At 46.2% G+C, this 16,687-nt stretch overlaps 1 protein-coding gene across 1 annotated transcript in view; it reads right to left on the reverse strand.

The window, feature by feature from the left end:
* The window catches only part of pelp1 (proline, glutamate and leucine rich protein 1), a 55,685-nt gene extending 39,761 nt beyond the window's left edge, over nt 1-15,924 (reverse strand). Inside the window, exons 1-7 of the mRNA XM_059975132.1 lie at nt 15,716-15,924; nt 15,069-15,133; nt 9,991-10,096; nt 9,722-9,871; nt 5,409-5,480; nt 4,274-4,333; nt 1,126-1,276 (exon numbers count right to left, since the gene is read on the reverse strand). Of these exons, the coding sequence (XP_059831115.1) occupies nt 1,126-1,276; nt 4,274-4,333; nt 5,409-5,480; nt 9,722-9,871; nt 9,991-10,096; nt 15,069-15,133; nt 15,716-15,919 (808 nt within the window). The 5' untranslated portion in view covers nt 15,920-15,924. The remainder of the gene's footprint in view (nt 1-1,125; nt 1,277-4,273; nt 4,334-5,408; nt 5,481-9,721; nt 9,872-9,990; nt 10,097-15,068; nt 15,134-15,715) is intronic.
* Between the last annotated feature and the right edge of the window lie 763 nt (nt 15,925-16,687).

The following is a 16,687-nucleotide window of genomic DNA, read 5'->3' on the forward strand; positions in this document are numbered from 1 at the left end:
AACATTTAAAATAGGTAGGTAGATTGAAGGGTATGGGTAGATGGGACTAGGCAGAAAAACAGATAGGTGTTTCTAGATGGGCCGAAGAGCCTCTTTCTGCGCTCTAATGCTCTACGGCTAATTTCACAAGCCCACCACTCTCTGCGAGAAAATATGTATCTTCATTTTCACTGAGGGAAAATTTAATTTACTTCACCTATTATCTGTAATACAACCTTGCTGTTTGTCTACAATGCTAGTTTCTGGCCAACACAAATCCTTCCCAGTTTAAAAACACCTGATTGGTCTGATCTATATGCATAGAACAAGCATTTGGGTGACCAATGAGATGGCCAACCCAAGAATTGTCTACCTTGTGGGAACTCAGGTCGTGGATATATCTGAGCGGTCGAATCAAATGCCACGGTACTACATGCTGCCCTAGGCTGGACTCAATTTTTTATTTAAATATATTGCCGGGCAGATAGTTCTGATTTGCAGACTGCTTGGGTTATGAACGGTGTACAGGAATGGAGCAGTTGGATTTGGGTGTAGAATTGTTACTTTTCTTAACTTAATTTAAAATCAGACTTGCAGCATGGTAACAGGCCCATGCCGCTCAATTATACCCGTCACCAATTAACCTACTAACTGGTATGTCTTTGCAATGAGGGAGCACCTGGAGGAAACCCACATGGTTGTGGGGAAAGCGTACAAACTTCCTAGACAGTGGCAGGACTTGAACCCCAGTCGCTGGTGCTGCAAAGCAATGCACTAACTGCTATGCTACTGTGCTGTCGCTTGTAGACAAACAGCAGAAAGGAATCCTTACCGACTATCAAACATCCATCTGTATCAGCAACACATACAAAAAGCTGGAGGAACTCAGCAGGTCAGACACTCTTTAACACTCAATAAAATGATTGTGAGCAACAACTTTTATGCCTCATTCTTAACTCCGAAGAACCCTTAGAATCACAAAAGCAACAGGATCAAACAGAACCCTGGGCCAACCCAGGGAAGAGATGTAATAAGATATGACAATAATGATAACCTTAACCCCTTGCAAAGTCAGCAGGGATCATTCCCCTTACCAGCAAATGTTAGGTTCGCTTTCAAAGACGCAAGTGACGACGCAGTCCTTACCTGTTTCCATCTCCGCATACATCTCCCCCACCAGGCTATGTAGCGTGGCCAGAAGGCAGTGCAACTGCTGACTCCAGGACTCTGTGTACTTCATGCCCTGAGCGAAACCGGTGCCAAGACCCGGCAACAAAACATAACATTGGCAGGCCAGCTGGGGGGAGGAGGAGGAGGAGGAGGAGGAGGAAAGGAGGGGGGGAGAGAGAGAGAGAGAGAGAGAGAGAGAGAGACCAGTCAGAAATACTTGATTTGCCAAAGAGACCAGGGTTTAAGCAAATTATGCGGTGCGAAATACTGACAGTCAACCCAACCACCGTGGTTGTGCTTTGGTTCTGGAAGCATGGGGGCATTTGTGGGCTGCCCAGCACAACCCTCACTGACTTGATTGATTTGATGCAAAAAATTGCAGTTCACCATGTTTCAATACTTTGATGTACATGTGACAGATAAAGCTAATCCTATTTTCCCCTCCCACTGTGAGTTCCTCCAGTAAGACATTTATTTATTTAGAGATAAAGCACAGTAACAGGACCTTCTAGCTTTAACAAGCCAGCACCACCCAATTACACCCACGGGACAAACTAACTGGGTGACAGAATGGAGATATGTCTCTACCAAAGGAGGTGTAAGGAGCTCCTTCCCTACATTAGCCTGCAGGAGGTCACCCTTGGGCAAGGTGTAGCACCTGCTTAGTGGCCGCAACACCCCCCTCATCCCTCGATCAGGGTCACATGAAGCAGGCAGTGGATGGTCGTATGAGCAGTTGATATGTATCACAAGTCCTGGTTATGCAACCACTGAGGCCAGGTAGACAAACTCTGAAGAGTATTGATAATGGTTGGGATCAAGTGACTTGTAAAGACACTGACCAGAAGGCAGCAATGGCAAACCACCTCTGCAGAAAAATTTGCCAAAACAATCATGGTCAAAAGACCATGATCGCCCAACTTCATGGTCACTGAAAGATCACTGAGCATACATCTCAACAGAATTTCCCCACGGTGGGCTTGAAGGGGAAGCCTTTAATACTTGTACGTCGACTGCAGGCTGCTTAAGGATGATTATCAGCCAGCACCTCTTTAATAACAATACTGAGTTATTAATAACTCAGATAAGCAGAGGTGATCGGACCTCTAGAATTTCACACCTGTCCCACCAGCCATGCACCCCTCCCATGCCAAAGTACTGACTAGTTGGGGATCAATGAAAAGGAGTTTACAGAACACACAGAGGATACAAGCCAGCGAGTCACACATTGAAATATGGGGATTTGACACTGGACTAAAGTCATGCAGCATGGAAACAGGCCTTACAGCCAGGGCAAGTGTTCGGAATGCACCACCGGAGGTGGAAACAGAGGCTAGTACATTAAGGACATTCAAGAGACTCTTAGATAGGCACATGGAAAGAAAAATGGAGGATTGTGGGCTGTGTAGGAGGGAGAGGGCGAGATCGATTGTGACTTGAAGAAGGTCATAAGGTTGGCACATTGTGGGCTGTGTTGTGTTCTACATCGCCCATGCTGTGTTGCCCAGCAAGCTATCTTAGCTGCCTGCAAACCTCTCTTATGTTTTGTACCTTCAAAACATTAAACTAATCCAAAGGAAGACAGGGAGGTCTGTAATACAGGTCTAACTTTTGAGTTTACTTTAAGAGAAGTGTTCACATATCACGTGGTAATGTGATGACATAGGCCATATGCACACACACACACACACGCACATACATAAATAACAAGTAATGAATCATTTAAAGGAACAAGAATGCTTAATGAACCAATACACAAAAGATTACACAAATATTCTTGAAATATACACAACATTCCTCTGTTCACGTATTGATCTTGATAGCTTTTAAATGCCAATTACAATCACTATTTCTGGCAGCTCATTCCAAACACACATCACCCCTTGCATGAAGAAGCTGCCTCTGATGTCTCTTTTAAATCCATCACCGCTAATTTTAAACCTACGCTCTCTTGTTTTTACAACTGCTCCCTGGGAAGAACACTACATGTGAAAGGGAAGAACACCCTTCACAATCCTTTGCATCTCTAACAGGTCATTTCTGAATTTCGTGTCCCAGGGAATAAAAGTCCACACAACCTCCTCCTGTGCCTCTGGCCGCCTAAGTCCAGGCAATATCTGGGTGAACCTTTTCTGCACTCTTTCTGGTCTGATAACATCTTTCTAAAACCATATGCAATACTCAAAGTCCTACTGCATCTGGTTTCACTGGGAACTCTCTGCCTGTAAGTTAGCTGCTGCGTTTCCTATAGGACAAGTGACCACACCTTAATGCTTCAGTGGCAGTGAATGCTGACCCAGGACCGTGAATAAACGCAAGCCACTTTACTCTTCTTCCCAGCGGGATCGGAGCTGCAATCCCTTTCCCACACCAACATGCCTGTTCGTGGTCTCCTCTACTGCCGTGATGAAGCCAGTCTCAGGTTGGAGTAGCAACACCTCATATTCCATCAGGGTAGCTTCCCAATTAATGGCATGAACAGCAATTTTTCTAACTTCCTGTGATTGCTCCTCTTTTTAGTCTCTCCCCCATCCCGCTCTATTCCCCATCTCTCATCCTTTCTCTTTTCCTCCTGCTGGCCTTATGACCTGCCCAACAGCTTTTTTCCCTTTCCCACCTTAATTTATGTCCATGGTCCATTCTCCCCTGCTATCAGATTCCTTTTTCTTCAGTCCTTTATCTTTTCAGCCTATCACCTCATAGTTTCTCGCTTCATCCGCCCTCTCCCACCCATCTACCTTCCCCCTCATCTGGTCTCACCTATCAACTACCGGCTTGCACTCCCCCTCTTTGTTTCTTATTCTGGCTTCTGCCCCCTCCTTCACAGACCTGATCAAGGGTCTCAGCCCAAAACGTCAACTGAATATTTCTTTCCATAGATGAGGCCTGACTTGCTGAGTTCCTACAGCATTTTATGTGTGCTGCTCAAGATTCCCAGCATCTGCAGAATCTTGTTTCCAAACTAAATTAAACTGGTCAGCAGTTTAATGGAAGAAGTTATGCAGGGGCAGGCTGAAAAGAGCATGAGAAAATCATTCACTCACATCCATCCAGATAAATAATGTTTAGTACATCATTCCAGTGAAATGCAGGCCAAAACTCACTCAGAGATGTGCCCACTCACCTCTTGTACGTGTGGACTTGCAGAATCCAGCTTACTGAGAAAATAAGCAGCCAACTTGCCCTGTGAGAAAAGGGATGCACAGGGTTACAGACTGAACATCATTGTGTTAGTGACAGTCCTGTCCCTCTCGGTATTGTACCCCAGTGTTACAGTGACAGACTCATCCCTACCAGTACTGTACCCATATTACAGTCACAAACCCGTCCCCACTAGTACTACACTTACGTTACAATGTCAGACCAGCATCCTGCAGTACTATACCCCAGTATTATAATAATAGACCTGTCCCTACCAGTACTGTACCGACGTTGGTTACAAACTCGTCCCCACCAGTACTATACCATCAAGTTACAGTGATAGACCAGACACCAGCAGTACTCTACCCCAGCCCAGTGTTAAACAGTGATAAACCCATCCCTAATGGTACTGTGCCCCAGTGTTATACAGTGACAGACCCATCCTCACCAGTACTGTACCCCAGTGTTACGCATTGACAAATCTGTCCCCAGCGGTAAGGTACCCCAGTATTAGTGACAGACCCGTCCCCACCAGTACAGTACCCCAGTATTAGTAACAGACCCATTCCCACCAGTCCTGCACCAGTGTTATTAACTGACAGACCAATCGCTACCACTACTGTATCCGGTGTTATGCAGTGACGCGCAACCTCACCAGTTCTGTAACCCAGTATCATACTGTGACCATTTTAAACATCACGTGTCCTGTACCCATACGTCATACTACTCAAAACTTCTCCATTCAGCCTGTGGGGAAAATTTCAACTTTGTACAGAGATTTAAACCCAAATACCTCCCAAGAGACACTACCCAAGGGAATGAAGTTATAAATGTGCTGTTAATTTTTTTTTGTTTTGAATATTCATTCAAACTTTACAGGCGGAGCCAAGGTTTTATTGCCTACTCTTAGCTGCCTTTGAGAAGGTGGTGGCAAGCTGCAACCTTGAACTGCTACAGTCTTTGTGGTGTGGGTACACCCGAAAAAAGCGTTAGATGGGAAGAGTTCAAAGATTCTGACCCAGCGAAGACCTTGTAAAACTAAATAGAGATGCATTTCACCTTCAAACAAAACCATCTGACAACCGACTCCAGCACCAACAGATCAGGATGTTCCTTACCCTCAGCGATCCACAGGCCCGAGAGTAGAAGGTCATGCAGGTCTTTATCCCGTCCATGGCAGCAACATGGCACTAGCGAGGACACAGAGGGTTAGGCACAAACAGAACAGTCACACTTAACAGAGGCACAAACAGATATCACACTTACAGCATCCTGGCCACTTACAAAAGGTCAGGACACTTATGGCGTGGTTAAACAATTCCCACTGGATGGCAGAGCGGATAACGTCCAAAAACTGGAGCTGGAGTTCACAAAACGTTTCCAACAGACATAGAATCCGGAACACCACCATGCACCAACACAGCTAAAATACATCTTCCGCAACCTGAGGAGAATGTAAATGAGTCTGTGATGGAAAGCTTGTGCACTTCATGATTTGACAGCTCAACTATGGGACTTGTTATACAGTGTCTTCTGCTGTTATGAAATATAGCAAATAGTAATTTCAACAGCAACCAGTCCTCAGATCAGAACTCAGACTGCAGATTTAATTTAAAATGCAGCTCAGAACAATGTAGCTACAGGCTGGGGTTGACTGCAAAACAGGAACATCCCATTAATCCGTGATGTCTGCATATGCATGAATGTAGCTCAGAGGCAGGGGAGATTAAGGCTACATCCACAGTAGACTGGATAATTTTGAAAATGCCGGTTTCGCATAAAAACGATAGGCGTCCACACTGAGCATTTTTGAAAATATCTCTATCCACAGTGAAACGGATATTTCAGCAAATCTCCTCCTACTGCGCATGCGCAGGACACATCTACCGAAAACAAGCAACATGTTTGGTGCCGAATCTCGCCGTGAAAAAGTTGGTGCGCGTTTGTCCAGTTACAGACTAGAAAAACTTAAATGACAAACAACTGTTGGCTTTCACGCAGGAGGACTTGAAACTAAAAAAAAACAAATGCTGGAGCGTGTGGAGGCAACCGACAGGGAGTCCAAGGACAGTATGACCCAGCTGACAACGAACATTGAAAAACTGACAAACTCTGTTGCATTGATAAAGCCCCTTGTTAAATGTATAAAACATGTCTCCATCAGTATTATTTTGTATTTCCATACAATGTTACAATAGGCTGTTACACATCTATTGTCAGAGAAGTACTTGCATAAATAGGTAAACCACCTTCATACGAGCAAGGACAGAAAACAGGGCAAAGTGAGTATACTTATTCATTCAGTAAGTTATGGGTCAAAGTATTTGGTGAGTACATTTCTAACTCTTCCAGCTTCAGTCTCGTTACCGTCTGTTCTGAAATTGTTAGGTTGCATTCAAGAAAACAATGAAATGGTGCGTTGCCGTCAACATCTGTTCTGGCATGTCATGACAGCGTTTTTAGATTTCCCCGGTTACCCCGTTCACACTGCTCTAGCCAATCCAGCATTTTCAAATTTACACACTCTGGAGGGCGTTTCTGAAAAGCTCCATTTTCGGGGGATGAAAACGCCGTTTTAGTGTGGACGGAGGGTAAAAACGAAGAGAAAAAGCTTTGGTTGCTGATTTATCAGGCGTAGTGTGGACGTAGCCTAAAATTCATTTTGGGTGCCTGGACTGTTGGTGTGAAATCTAGGTACTTGAAATGGATTCAGGGCCTTCAGCTACCAGCAGCACTGCAGGCTGGAGTCGGTGCTGACCCCCAGTGTTCGCTCAGCAGAAGGCAAGCTGTTTTGTGGTTGGCTGTAGATTTCTGTGCCATTGGATGGATGGCTTGAGTTTGGACTCTTGAGTGTCTGTATCTTTCATCTATGTATGCTTTGTGCTGTGTGCTTTGCACATTGGTCCCAGAGTAATGCTATCTCCTTTGGCTGCATTCATGTATTGAACATTATATGTAATTGAAAGGAAGCATTGTGGATACATTGTAACTATAGAATTGTCCTGCCACTATCCTTGATTTTTAGCATGTAAAATGTAATATTTTGTTAGGAGGCCTCTTCTTCCAACAGTGTCTCCAGTACGATGCCTGCTTGCTTTGCTGAATAAAGATTGTATCTCCACCAGCTTCAATGTCTCTCTGGTGACTTTGTTCTGTCACAACAGGACTCTGGAACACTTCCTGAAAGTGGGGGTGAAAGGAGCTCCCAGTGCATTTAAAATCTGCTCGGTATGGGCTGACCTTAAGAGCGGCATTCGTTTATACAGTTCTTTCAAAGAGCACTTTCTGATGGGCTGAGTGGCTTCCGATGCAACTTATGTTTCTGCAATCCAAGCCACCTCTGGTTGTATGACCACCCCCCCCCCACCCCCTGACCAATTTGCAGTGACAGTACTGCACTTGCGCATTTCAGACGTTAAACCCATCATTGGTTTCCTGGAATGAAACTGGAAAGCTGATATCTGCAAGTCTAAGAATCCAAGACTGGAGGTGGCCTAACCAAGGGGTCAAGGCAATGGAGGCCTGTCTGGGTGATGGGGGGGGAGAGGAGGGCCGGAAAAGGGACTTGCTGTGCTGTCAACACTCACAAAATGCTGGTGGAACACAGCAGGCCAGGCAGCATCTATAGGGAGAAGCACTGTCCACGTTTCGGGCCGAGACCCTTCATCAGGACTAACTGAAAGGAGAGATATTAAGAGATTTGAAAGTAGTGGGGGTAGGGGGAAATGCGAAATAATGGGAGAAGACCGGAGCGGGTGGGATGAAGCTAAGAGCTGGAAAGGTGATTGGCGAAAGTGATACAGAGGTGGAGAAGGGAAAGGATCATGGGACAGGAGGCCTCGGGAGAAAGAATGGGGGGGGGGGGGGGGGAAGCACCAGAGGGAGATGGAAAACAGGCAGAGTGATGGGCAGAGAGAGAAAAAAAAACTAAATATGTCAGGGATAGGGTAAGAAGGGGAATTAACAGAAATTAGAGAAGTCAATGTTCATGCCATCAGGTTGGAGGCTACCCAGCCGGTATATAAGGTGTTGTTCACAATCCTGAGTTTGGATTCATTTTGACGGTAGAGGAGGCCATGGATAGACATATCAGAATGGGAATGGGACGTGGAATTAGAATGTGTGGCCACTGGGAGATCCTGCTTTCTCTAGCGGACCGAGCATAGGTGTTCAGTGAAACGGTCTCCCAGTTTGCATCGGGTCTCACCAATACATAAAAGGCCACACTGGGAGCACCGGACACAGTATACCACACCAGCCGACTCACAGGTGAAGTGTCGCCTCACCTGGAAGGACTGTCTGGGGCCCTGAATGGTGGTGAAGGAGGAAGTGTAAGGGCAGGTGTAGCACTTATTCCGTTTACAAGGATAAGTGCCAGGAGGGAGATCGGTGGGAAGGGATGTGGGGGACGAGTGGACAAGGGAATTGTGCACGGAGTGATCCCTGCGGAAAGCAGAAAGGTGGGGGAGAGGGAAAGATGTACTGGGTAGTGGGATCCCGTTGGATCCTTTCCAGCTCTTAGCTTCATCCCATCCCCTCCGGTCTTCTCCTATCATTTTGCATTTCCCCCTACCCCCACTACTTTCAAATTTCTTAGTATCTCTCCTTCCAGTTAGTCCTAACGAAGGGTCTCAGCCCGAAACATCGACAGTGCTTCTTCTTATAGATGCTGCCTGGCCTGCTGTGCTCCACCAGCATTTTGTGCGTGTTGCTTGAATTTCCAGCATCTGCAGATTTCTTCATGTTTGTTGTGCTGTCACTGACTTGCTTATGTTGTTTTTGTTGTTGCTGCTTATGTTGTTTTGCTGAATACTGTGGCACCAGAATATCTAGTGTCTTTTGCGGGCTGCCCTCGCACATCCTTCGGTCATGTTGGATGTTAACACAAACGGCGTATATCACTGTGGGTTTTGATGTACATGTGATAAATAAATCTAAGTAAATAAATGCTCAGAATGTAGGAGTTCTACTTCATTGCTATAAACTATGGTTTTCTTTGGACCGTACTGCAGCCACAGGACAACAAATTTCACATCCTATGGCGTGGCAGTATACCAGTTAGAGCAACACTTTACAGCAGTCCGGGATTCAACTCCTGCGCCGGACTCAAACTCCTCTTCAAGGAATTTATACATTCTCCCCATGATCATGTAGGTTTCCTCACACACTCCACAGACATATAGCTAGGGCTAGTGAATTGTGGGCATGCTATGTTGGCACCAAAAGCATGACAACCCAGCAAAATCTTTGCTGATTTCATTTGACGCAAAATGACATATTTCACTGGATGTTTTGATGTATGCTAATCTTTATAGATAATAAATCTGATTCCAACACGAAACCAACTTCAGTGGGCACCTTGGCTGGCATCAACAAGTTGGACCAAAAGGCCCGTTTCCGTGCTATGTGATGCAATGACGCTGTTACTCACCTCGGGCTTCAGCGCCAGCAGTGAGGTTACCAGGCTGGGGATGTGGTTCATGGACACCTCCCGGGCCAGCTCGGGAAGCTGGGATGAATACCTCAGCAGGTCGTGCAGTACCCAGACCGCCAGCTCCACTGTTGTCTGAGGATCCTGGGACTGCAAGAGAAGCAGAGGTTAATAGAAAGCTAGTAACTGGACTTTATTCTCACGCTCCCCCCCCCACCCCATCTGGGGGCAGGCAGATGTAAATGAGTAGAATGCAGTCCACTGCTTACTTGGATGATGTGCTGCACTGCCCGAAGCCAGGAGATGCATTGGTCCTGGAATACGTCAGTGGGGCTGTCAGCCACCAACAGTGCCAGCAGGCAAACACCTTCAAACCTGTGAGGATGAAAGACATAGAAAATAATCAGCACCGACTGAAAACAGGACGTCTTGCGGGACCGGCCTCTAGGGAGAGGTCCATTTCAACCAAGATGCGCATCTAAGCTAGTCCCATTGGCCCACATTTGTTACATATCCCGTAACTGGATAACTTACCAGCAAAGATAGAGAGGTCCGTTGAAGTCTGATGTCACTATTTTCAAACGTTTTTATTTATAAAGGGGCACAAAAGTAAGGTTAATACAAACATTCAGATATGCATGTCGTCAATACTCAATCTAAAGCGCGGGCATAGTAATAATCATCATTAAGAAGTGAGCTCTACTGTTGTCTAGGAGTTAATAGATTGTCCGTTGGAAATATAAAAGTCACTCAGAAGTCTGCAGGCTTCAGCCTTTTGGGAATCGCTGGGTTTCACGTGGAGTGACCGAGAGAGAGAGATTGGGGGAGAAGAGAAAAAAAACTTGCCGGGTCTTGATGAATCTTCCGTGAAAACGGGGGAGTGTTGGTTCCCTCTCCCCGATGTTTGTTAAAAGTGGTTTTCCGTGATTCCAGCCACAAATTCCAATCCCGGAATCTAACACACGTGGCTTCCTTCAGAATGGCTTCCCGCTGCTGCGGGATCACTCTTGTGTCTTCTTAGTGCGTCTGAGGGCTGTCCCCCTGAGACTCTCCTTTATACTTCCTCATGGGGTCGCAGGTGTCAATCAGGTTGTGATGATGCAGTCTCTCTCTCAACCAGCCCACCTTGCCCGAGGGCTTTTCACGTGGTCTCCATGAGACAATAGTCACTGTCGCCTTATTTTGCATCCCGGGTGGAACGTGCTCTTCGGCACATTTCTCTCTCTCCCACTTTCTGAGTCTATTCAGCATCTCTCTCTCTCTCCCACTTCCTGGGTCTACTGACACCCCCTCAATGGGTGCTCTTGCAATTCTCACAAAGGAGGGCCACATTTATTCCAGCTTCTTTGTAAAATGCAATCCTTCTCCAGAACATACTGATGCAATTCTACACTGCCATCAGCCAATTCAGGGGAGTTACAGACTATCGTTTGGGATGATCAAACAAAGTATTTAGTTGCTTTCCTTGTTTCATCGGCCAGAAGTCACTGAGATTCACCACTGCCATCTTAATAGAAGTAAATGGCAAATAAAGTTGGGCCTTGATTTAACCATACCTTTCCTGTTCATCTGTACTTGTCCAAGCGTCTTTTAATGTACCTGCCTCACCAACTTCTTCTGATGGCTCATTCTATATGGATGACTCTCTAAGGGTAAAACTTTCCTCTCATATTCCTATTAAACTTATGTTCTCAGTCTCTTGCTTTCACCATACACCCATGACCTCTAGTTTCTGGTTTCCCTGAATGCTGGGAAAAATACAATGCACATTACTCTACCTAAGCCAGTCATAAATTTATGTACAGTGGTGCTAGAAAGTTTGTGAACCCTGTAAAATTTTCTCTATTTCTGCATTAACATGACCTAAAATGTGATCACATCTTCACGCAAGTTCTAAAACTAAATAAGGAGAACCTAATTAAATACGTAACACATAAAACATTAGACTTGTTCATTTATTTATTGAGAAAAATGATCCAATATTACATGTATTTGTTGGAAAAAGTAAGTGAACATATGCTCTCAGTAACTGGTGTGACCTTGTGCAGCAATAACTTCAACCAAACGTTTCTGGTAACTGTCGATCAGTCCTGCACATCGGCTCGGAGGAATTTCAGGCCATTCCTCCTTACAAAACTGCTTCAGCTCTGGGATGTTGGTGGGCTTCATAGCATGAACTGCTAGCTTCAGGTCCTTCCACAACATTTCGATAAGATTAAGGTCAGGACTTTGACTTGGCCATTCCAAAATATAAAGTTTCTTCTTTTTAAGCCATTCTGTTGATTTACTCATCTTTCGGATCATTGTCTTTTTACATTATCCAACTTCTATTAAGCTTCAGATGTCAGACTGCTAGCGTGACATTCTCTTGTAAAATATCTTGATACAATTTTGAATTCATTGTTACCTCAACGATTGCAAGATATCCAGGCCTTGAGGCAGTAAAGCAGCCTCAAACCATGATGCTCCTTCGACCATGCTTCACAATTGGGATGAGGTTTTAGTGCTGGTGTGCAGTGCCCTTTTTCCTCCAAACATAGCAGTGTGCACTTCTGCCAAAAAGTTCAATTTTCATCTCATCTGTTCACAGAGCATTGCCCCAGAAGCACTGTGGAACATCCAAGTGGCATTTTGCAAATTTACAATGTGCAGCAATGTGTTTTTGGAGAATAGTGGTTTCCTCTGTGGTGTCCCTCCATGAACACCATTCTTATTCAACGTTTTTCTTATAGCGGACACATAAACAGAGATTTTAGCAAGTTCTATAGATTTATGCAGGTCTCTTGCTGTTACCCTTGGATTCTTTTTCACCTCCTTTAGCATTGCATTGCATTAGCATTGCATTGCATTGTGTGATTGTACTGAATTGCCTCCATTTGTAGACAATTACTCTTACTGTGGACTGATGCACGCTCAGGTCTTTAGAAATGCTTCTGTAGTCTTTTCCCGCTTCATGCATCTCTACAATTCTTCTTGATCGAGGCATAATGCACAATGCACATAAATAGATATTTCTCGAGAAGAGCAGGCTCTGTCAGTAACCTGACAACCTACACCTCCAATCTCATCTCAATGACTGGAACACCTCACTCCAAAATAGCTTTTGCAGAAGGCATTACCCCAAAAATCACATACTTTTTCCAACAAATGCATGCAAAATTGGATCTTTTACCTCAATGAATAAATGGCATGTTTTTGTGTTATTTATTTAATTGGGTTCTCTTTATCTAGTTTTAGGCCTTTGTGAAGTTCTGATCACATTTTAGGTCATATTTATGTAGAAACAGAGAAGGTTCTACAAGGTTCACAAACTTTCTAGCACCACCGTGTCTCTATAACATCACTGCTCAGTCTCTTAGACTCCAATAAATAAAGTCCCAACCTGCTTGGGGTGACAGGGTGGAGATACATCTCTACCAAAGGAGGTGTAAAGCACTCCTCCCCTCCGCTAGCCAGCAGGTCACCCTTGGGCAAGGTGTAGCACCTGCTTAGTGCCCCTTCCCACCCGATCATGGTCACGTGAAGCCATGGGTGCAGGAGGTGGATGGTTGTATGAGGAGCTGGTGTATATCACAAGTCCTGGTTATGTGACCACTGACACCAGACAATCTCTGAGGAGTATTGATAATGGCTGGGGTCACCCATCTTGTAGACACTGCCAAGAAGGCAGCAATGGCACAGCACTTCCATAGAACAATTTGTCAAGAACAATCAAGGTCACGGAAAGACCACGATCGCCTATGTATACAACACGGCACGTAATGATGAAGAACCTGCTCAACTTCTCTCCATAGCTCAATTCCTTAATTCTAAGCAACACTTCACCTGCAAATCTGCCAAGGTCATGGCCTGATGTGGCCTCCTCTACAATGGTGAGACCTGCCGTAAACCACTAGTTGAGCACCCCGATCTACCCAAAGTGACTGGTTTGGACAAAGTGACCTGTTGTTTCCCCTTCTCCTGTTGGTAGAAACGGTTCTGCTGGGCTTTGTAGCTAAGCCACACATGGAGACCAGGAGCTATGTGGTTATCAGAGGCTATTTGAGACGCACACCATTGGGAGCATGTGGGAGCTTGTTCCCATTACCACCCCCCCCCCCCCCCCGGGTATAACAACCATAAGGAACCAGATCAGTACACTGAGAATACAATGAAAATATCAAACAGGAGGACACAGCTCAGAAGAGCCTCCCAATTAAAACAAAATGAGAAGCCATTTCTTTCCTGAGGGTTTGGAAATAGCATCTGAAATTGCTTTTCAATAGAAGGAAACAAAATCAGAGTGCTCAAAAGGGAAATGGATAAACACTTGAAAGGAAACAAATTCTAGGGTTATGGAATTACTTTGCTGGAATGAGTGCAGAGGACGTTTACAAGGATGTTAAAAAGTTAAATTTTCTTGCAAACATTTGCAGTGATAGCATCGACTGTTTCAAATGACAATAGAAATAGCAGCAGTGGGGTGACCTCTCCAGGGCACACCTAGGCAGAAGGTATGGAGAGCTAGGGATACCCAGTCATTAAGGACATGGAATGACCCCCCTTGGCCTCACCAGTGTAGTCCAAAGGAAAGCGAAGCGAAATGTTTGGCACCAGCTTGGCTGCAGGAGCTGCCAGCAGGGTGTTCAGTGACATCCAGCTGCCGAAGGAGCTCCACTCCAGATTTTTTGTCTGGATTTACTCCCGTAGCCTTCATCTCTCCCATGGCTGCCCACAAGGCAGTGGGGCTATTTACCCTAGGTGGGGTTTTGGTTCACAAGCACCAGGACACACACTGGTGGGCATGTGTGCTACCTGTGCAGGGGCCAGACCTCCTCCCCATCCTCTGTAGGTCAGCCTGAGTCCGAAAGGAGTTCCCTTTCCATGTGTCACCAGTGAGCAGGCCTCGATAGAGTGGATGTGGAGACAATGTTTCCTAAGGTGGGGGTGTCCAAAACCAGAAGACACAGTTTCAGAATAGAGGTGAACAGAGATCCCTTTTAGAACAGAGATGAGGAATTTCTTTAGCCAGAGCGTGGTGAAACTGGCATTTGTTGCCACAGGAGGCTGTGGAGGCCAAGTCTGTGTGTATATTTAAGGCAGAGGTTGACAGATTCTTGATTAGTCAGGGAATGAAGAAATAAGGGAAGAAGGCAGGAGATGGGGGCTGAGAGGAAAAATGGATCAGCCATGATGAAATGGTGGAGCAGACTCAATAGATCAAATGACCCAATTCTGCTGCTATATCTTATGGTATGGTCTTTTATTCTCATATTTAAAAGCCCTGGAACAGTCTAGCCTGCTCCTCTCAAGCACTGCCTGGCTTGCTGAGGATCCCGAGGATAGTGACTTCGAGCCTGCCTCTCACCTGGTCCTGATGGAGGCGAGCCGGGTGTTGCTGATGCCAATCAGAGCTCCCACATCAGACAGGTTCTGCGGGTTAAAACAAAGGTTAAACAAACGGGTTCGGGGGTGGACGCATGCGCGGGGCTGGGTTGGGGTTTGCGGGACGGTGGGGAGGGTATGCAGGCATGTCGACAGAACGAGTACACTACTGAGGTTCAGCGTCACATGGAAGCACAAGTAAGTGTGGGTATGCCTATCAGAAAGATCGTTTCAGTGTGGAAAGCATGGGGCAAGCATGGCACTGGCACAGTGATAGGGGGAGTTGAGCAAGTTTACCCCCTCTCCTGAAGGATGTATATGACACTTTCTGGTTGAGGGGGGGCAAGCACAGCCTGAGTAGGAGGCACAGGGGTGATTGAACACACCCTAAGGGGCAGTGGCGAGGGGAAAGAGTGCATCTGCCCGGGGTAATGGCACGGTTGGGGGGGGGGGGGGGGGAGTCCCTCCCCGGGGGTACTGAGCGTGCCCTTGAGAGAGTGTCGGGAGGGGGAGTACAAAGGTGGAATAAGGGGTACAAGCGCGCCCCCGAGAGGAGACGAGCACGGGTTGGGGAAGGGGGCGTGCAGAGCTTGTTGAGGAAGGGGGAAGGGGACACATGCACATCAACACCTCGGTCTGTAGCAGCCGCTGCCCCTTCAGCTGCCGGACGATGTCGGCCAAGTGCTGCCCCTCGAGCACCGCCTCTTCCCCGCTCTCCGAACTGCTGCCGCGCCGCAGCAACACACACACGCGGTCCAACAGCCGCCAACCTCGCCCGGGTGCTACCGCCGCCGCCATCTCCCTCACTACGGACCCCCCTGCTTCACACCTCATCTGTCCGCGCCACCGGCGTCAGCGTCATCAGCTCCGCGACCGCGGACCATCACCACGGCAACGAGGCCTAGCGCCGAGCAAAAATAATCAGAGTGCGGGCAATAATGAAATGCAAGTTGCATATTATAACAGAGATTAAAGGTATACTGGATCGAACAAGGAGCTCGCCTTCCCATTGACTGCCACCCTTCATAGACTCAGAGCTCTTTAAATTCAATGGCATCACTTAAATACATTAAAACACGAGAAATAAGTATGCATAAAAGACAAAATGCTGGCAGAACTCAGCAGGCTCAGCATCTATGAGAGGAGGTAGTGATGACGTTACGGGCCGAAACCCCTCGTCAGGAGTATGCATTAATGATTTGGATCTCCATGCAGTTTGCAGATGACAGGAAAATTGGTGGATGGCAAGTACCGATTATCATAATGCTATTAGAGCGTCAGCGTTGGGGATTCAATTCCCACCGCTGTCTGAAAAGGATGTTGGGAATGGCGAGGGTGGGGCACCGCTGGAGGGGTGTGGGACAGGTGGCAGAGAAGTTGTGCCAGAGTTGGGTGGCACGAGTGCAGACCCAGCCCTTATTGAGAAATATACCTGAGATAATCACTATATGTACCTGAAATATAATCACTATGTAATAGCTATTTACTATACTATGTAATCACTCCTATGTACTGAATATTACTATGTATTATTTTACTAGACACATTTTGCTATGTGTTGTTTTACTAGATACTTTGTATTCTCTTAGCTATATACTATGG

The sequence above is a fragment of the Hypanus sabinus genome, chromosome 7 (genome assembly GCF_030144855.1).
Source record: "Hypanus sabinus isolate sHypSab1 chromosome 7, sHypSab1.hap1, whole genome shotgun sequence".
Classification (NCBI taxonomy): Eukaryota; Metazoa; Chordata; class Chondrichthyes; order Myliobatiformes; family Dasyatidae; genus Hypanus; species Hypanus sabinus.